The sequence below is a fragment of the Seriola lalandi genome, unplaced genomic scaffold (assembly GCF_002814215.2).
Source record: "Seriola lalandi dorsalis isolate HSWRI2012SDOR001 ecotype SW California unplaced genomic scaffold, Sedor1 jcf7180002054948, whole genome shotgun sequence".
NCBI classification, from domain to species: Eukaryota; Metazoa; Chordata; class Actinopteri; order Carangiformes; family Carangidae; genus Seriola; species Seriola lalandi.
This window is the reverse complement of record NW_019525499.1, coordinates 632,046-638,045: the sequence shown is the minus strand read 5'-3', so window position 1 is coordinate 638,045 and position 6,000 is coordinate 632,046. Positions and strand designations below refer to the sequence as shown.

The following is a 6,000-nucleotide window of genomic DNA, read 5'->3' as shown; positions in this document are numbered from 1 at the left end:
GTGGAATTGGAGGAGAGCAACGGGGGAGGGATGGGGATGGGGGGGGAGATAAGGAGAGGAGGGGAGGGGATGGGAACAATCCCTTTGCATTTTGATGAGGTGTGGATTTGGCGGGTTTAACAGAAGCATATGCTGGGCCGAACTTCCCACCTGCCGCCAGCTAGTGACCGCTTGTCAGTTCTTGCGACGCAGCGCGTTCTTATCACTTCTGACATGGTGGAGCCAGAGAAAGAGGGAGGGGAGACTGCAGAGGAAGGGAGTGTTTCTAGCCGTGTGTGTTTTGGGTGATGGGAAATGTAAAGGCTTCCTCATCCAGTCTGTTTTCCTTCCTGTCTGCCCCCCACCCCAATTACCTTACCTTATATATGTGACCTCATCTTCAACCCTCTCACTCTGTCTTTAATGCAGCCCTTTCTGTCAAACATAGTGGGCTGCGTTAAAGAAGCACCACCGCAGCAATCTGTAATTCAGTCCTGCATGAGCTCCAGTCTAGCATCAGCTGTTAATTGCTGGGATGAGAGCCAAACATTGCCTTGCTTAAAAGACAAAAAGGCAATGCAGTGAGTGAGGATGACCTTGCAGGTTTTCTTGTCTCACAAAATGGACATTTTCTTGAATTCTCTTCTGTTTTTAAATAAACAACCCGTCGCTGCCTCACAGCCAACACAGTCCACCTTCAGACAGTCATAGATACAGAGAGATGGAGAGACAGATGGTGTTGGAGGAGAAAGAAAAGGAGAAGTGACAGGTACTCATGTCCATGGATGGGAGGAGATGACAGCGACCGGTTCACTCCACTCCTCTTTTCCTCTCTTTTCCCCGTCCTGACTTCTCCTCTGTGACAGTTAACCTGAAGACATGAATCTGATGATGATATCTTGTGACCACTGCCATGCTTAACTCACTACTTTGATACTTCTTGCCCGGATGGTATGTCAGACTTTATGCTGACCAACCTGGAGAGGCCTCTACTCTTCTCAGTTCTCCTCTGTGCCGAATCCTTATGTAAACTGTTCAGACGGGGGCGGCAAAAAGGATTTCTTCCATATAAAGATTATGGGGCGAAGACTCTGACAAATGACACTGTATAATACCACATATTATTTTCTGTTGTATCTTTTCTGTTTTTCCTCATCATTTACTTATTGAACCCTTTATGTGTAGTTCTCTTTCCAGCAAGTTCATATTGGACTAAAGAGACTTTGTGCACTGTCATAGCTGAGTCAGTTAAGACCACTGAGACTCTATTGCGTCGGGCACGACTGCAGCACTTCCTCTCTCCCGCTCTGTTTCTGGACTCCCTGTCGTCACCGAAAATTTGCCAGACAACCGGCAGAACATCCAGAAAGTTACAGCACTCCAAAGGATTGTAAAAACCACAACGTATTGTTTTTATACTTCGTCACCAGTTTTAATTAGTGAACTAGAGGTGCTGATAGCTGGATTTTTTTCACTATTGGATAGAGCCAAACTAGTTGTTTCCTGTCTCTGTGCTAACATAACCAGCTGCAGGTGGCAGCTTCATATACGATACAGACATGAAAATGGCATGTGTAAATGTGTACTTTTTTTTTTCCATAATGGCGAACATGTGGCATTTCTTAGTAGAATGACTTATTACTGCTTAGCTAAGACATGCAGGCACTTTGCCATAAGCCTGTAAGTAAAGGGAGTGAAAACTGAGCAAAAACAACTTGGGGTTCGAAGGGTTAAAAGCTCTTGGTCACAGACCTGACTTGCAAAAAGAAAAAAAACAACACACACAAACATGCTTGTTGGACAACTGAAAAGTGCTGATTATCATGAAAGCTAACGTGCGGAAGCTGGAAAGCGCTAGAGAGAGAGGGAGAGAAGGGCGGCTTATGCATTTATACGTCCAGCTCTCCATTCACTTGTTTTCTGTTTGTCTGGCTCACCGTGAAATTGATTATGGATTATTCAGGAGGAAGGCAGGTGCTCCCTCTCTTCTTTCATAAAAAAAGGGCCGGATGAAAGCGATTAGGGGGTAAGAATGGACGGGTGGATGGCAGAACGGATGGATCCTCCATTGAGAAGAAAGAGGAGGATCGCCTGTTTACTTTTTCTTGAAAGCAGGATAGATGGATAGTGAGAGGGGCAGATGAATGAGTGATATGGATGGAGGGAAAGGCTGGATGGATGGATGGAGTGGTTCAGGTAGCCCTACCTGGGGTAATGCAGCCCCAGCCACAGGTTTTAATGGCATATAAAAGCCTCGGACTCATCTTTTATTCAGCTAAAGAGAGAGACCACCAGGTGAACACACACGTCCCAGGAGGATGCAGAAACACGGAGCTGTATATATGTGTGTGTGTGTGTGTGTGTGTGTGTGTGTTTCAGAACCAGAGTGGAGTAAATAAACACAGCATCTGGAGGTGTGTCAACTCAAGGAAGCACTTCATGGTAGTTTGCTGAAGTCCGCATGGGAACAAGGTGTATTGATGCACTGTATGCTGTCATACATAGCATATAGATGTATTGATATTTCTGTCCTAGAACTGCATAGCAAGACACACTAAGAATGAACACACATGAGGACGTGTGTATGCGCTCATTTAGGCCCATGTCCTTTGTGGGCACGCTCCCAGACATATGCAAAGTGCTGCAGTGCCTCCTCCATATGTGCACACACTCACAAACACACAGATACTTGCGGGCATATTGAGTGTGTGTGAGTGGCTGTTCCATATGCATGTGGCTGTTTTGGCCTCCTTCCCCGGGGCAGGACCTCAGGGCTCTGCTGGAGAGCTGGGCGATTGTGCAAGAGTCCACTTCAGGCCTAGTGCATGTTTATGTACACGTATTCCACCAGTCCAAGGTAGAGAGGGAAGTAGCCATTAGCATTTTGTCGATGGAGTGTGTGTGCGTGAGAGAAAGTATGTACCAGCTTATTTCTTAGACCCATACTTAAACAGTGGTTACACAGCTCCAGGCCTGCACATGAAGTGAATGGAGCAGAGTGTGCATATCTGTAAAAGCCCAGCATGTGATTCAGTTAAAACAAAACCAAAGGAAAAGGTTTGTTTGGATCCACATACAAGAAACTAATCTCATCCTCAACTATTGATCCAAATGTCACAAATCACTGAGTTACATTTGTCACTACCAATTTATTCTGGAGGACATCAAGGTGATTTGAAAGAAAATGCTAATTACTTTTTGTGTGTGTTGTAGGTGTGCTGGAGGTGATGAAGGGCATGCAAGAACTCGGCGTGTCTCCCGATGCAGAAACTTTGACCACCTACGTCGTACCCGCCTTCTCCAGCATAGAGGCAGCACAACAGGCCTTCCAAGTAAAGTCCAGAAGTCAGTGTTTGTGTGTTCACACGTGGCAAGTGAAAAACTTTTGCTGACAAAAAGGGCATTTCTCTCTGTTTAGGATGCAGGTGTCCTCCTGCAGTCTGTGGCCTTCTTGTCTTTAAAGGTTTGCTCATTGGCTGTGTGCAACCTGGCCCAAGTGTACCCCCTGTGTAAGTCTACACACACACACACACACACACACACACACACACACACACACACACGCACACTCCAAAGAAGCTCTACTGCATCTTGAGCACCCATCATCATAAAAATCGCTGCTTTGCCTGTGGGCTAATCGGCGCAGTGTTAACACAAATACACACACACACATACACACACACACACTTGCCCACTTACTCCTCTGTGCTCATCAGGCCTTTTAAGAGATTAGTCTGTGTGAATATGTAAAGAGCGAGAACGAGAGGCGCCTCAACTGGCAGTGGGACGGGATAGAGGAGGCTGTTAAATAATGGATGATTCTTCTTGTTTTCTGTCTTTCATCTCGTTTTAGTCTCAAACATCCACCATTGGTTTTCATATACGTCGCTCTCTTTCCTTTTATGTATTTCACAGTGTCCCCAATGGATTTCTTCACCTCACATGAAGAAAGTCTTCAGCGCTTTTCAACATTTAGTATATTTCTCCTCGCAATGCAGTGTTGCCAGAAACAGAGCGCACCCTCAAAATGCTTCCCTCAAAAAGTTTCTCAAGCAAGAAATGCCAAACCCTTGCTGCTTTCATTTTCTCAAAGTTAAAGAATTTGCAGCTTTTCTTTTTTTTTTTTTTTCAGTTTTATATCATTTTAAATTGAACTCTTTTGGCTTTTTGGACTTCAAACAATTCTAAGATGTAACCTTGGGCACTGGAACTGGCATTTTTCACAATTAATTAGATTCCACCCCCGGCCCCTCATACCAGATCTAAAAAAGAATTAGTAGAATAATTGATAATGAAAATAGTCATTGAGTGTGGCCGTGGAAATCTTCCTCACTTTATATTTCTTGGGTTTTGGCGCGCAGATTAAAGAAACAGGTATTAGATCGACTGGTTGCCAGTTGGAATCCTGGCTGGGAAACTCAGGATTGGGGAAGTGACTGAGAGGCTGTATATTTCATTTGTTATGCCTCCGTACCTGCGACAGCCAGGGCCATACATCCGTCCCATTCTCAGTAACACCTTGACATCATTTAACACAAATGTCTGATAGAAAGAAAATGATGAAGTGATGACATTTTATATCCAAATGGTCAAAATTCAACTAAACAATGACATCATAATGTTCTGCTAAAACACTTCCGGCCGTTATTCAGTGCTGTAACTCGGGAACAGAGGGAGAGATTTTGACCATATTTCGTGCAACTTGGCTGGTTGGCAAAGGCATACAACCACAATGTGGTAATTCTAGTGGTCAAAATAAGAGGCCTGAAGATATAGCCCTTTTCTACTGCCTGGTAGTAATCACATCGATCAATCCATATGAAGACAAGTTGTCCGTCCTCTTTCTCTGTAATCACTTTCTGTTTGTCACTTCCAGTGTCGGATCCCTCCTTCACCGCGTTGGATCTCAGCTATTTCCGTGGCAGCCTCATCCTGGGCTTCAAAAAGTGAGTCAGTTAAACCACAGTCTGTGTCTTAATGTGTCCTCTATCGTTTAATATTCTACATTTCTCCATATTTTGCCTCATAACTCCTGACTGGCATTTAAGGGAGGCCTGTAGCACTATTGGCGGTCACTGTGGCATATGCTATGAATATGACATGTGCAGCCTATCACACCATCTACAGTGTCTGTGTATGGGCATCTGCAGGGAAAAAAAACACTCCATCACACACACACACACGCACACGCACAATGCCTCATGCATATGGAGGCCGTCATCCCTCAGCTCTTGCCCCCAAAGCACCGTGGGAGATATGTAAATTAGCAGATGCCCAGCACTGCCCCATATACCCAAACCCCCAGACTGATCTCACTCTCTCTCTCTTACATACTCTCTCTCTCTCTCACACACATACACACACACACAGTTAGCCTTAGGACCAGGGTCTAACCCTTGGGCTTTTGTTGAAAGGGTGTTTATGAATATTTACAGTTTAACACCACACACCCACACAAAAACACTCCGGCCTCTGAGTGAGGCTGGAGGTGAGTCAAAGAGAAAAGTGCTGACTTGTCTGCAGGGCTCAAAGTTATTTCTTCCACTAAAAAGCCCAAATACGCTCAGTTGAGCCCAACTTTGAAATTTCCATTCAGCCAGTACGTTCTTTGTTGCCGCTGACGTGTTAATTAACAGTCTATAATCTAACTACCACGAAGGATGAAATAAAGATTATGTGGTGCAATGTATCCTTTTAAAACATTGAAGGTCATAAAATTAATTGTAGCACTGAATGTTCTGCTCTTGGCAGCATAGTTTTATACTTTAGTAGTGAACTACTCTAGTTCAAGGATATGTGAAAAATAAAACAACTCCTTTTCTGTCTTTTTTCTTTTAAGTTGAGAGATCCTCTGCAGCTTGTATTTTCAAGGAAAAAATGGGGGTGGTTTTAACAGCAGATGGTTGTAGCAAGAGTTTCTTGTTTCAAAACCACAACTAAATGTAGATAACCAGATTTTGTGTGTGTGTGTGTGTGTGTGTGTGTGTGTATCTTTGCAGGTTTTTCTTTTGATAGTTTAAG

General features: G+C 44.1%; 1 protein-coding gene across 1 annotated transcript in view; it reads left to right on the top strand.

Moving 5' to 3' along the window:
* lrpprc (leucine-rich pentatricopeptide repeat containing) overlaps nt 1-6,000 on the top strand; it is a 57,129-nt gene that overhangs the window by 8,172 nt on the left and 42,957 nt on the right. Inside the window, exons 12-14 of the mRNA XM_023394418.2 lie at nt 3,193-3,311; nt 3,398-3,488; nt 4,856-4,925. Of these exons, the coding sequence (XP_023250186.1) occupies nt 3,193-3,311; nt 3,398-3,488; nt 4,856-4,925 (280 nt within the window). The remainder of the gene's footprint in view (nt 1-3,192; nt 3,312-3,397; nt 3,489-4,855; nt 4,926-6,000) is intronic.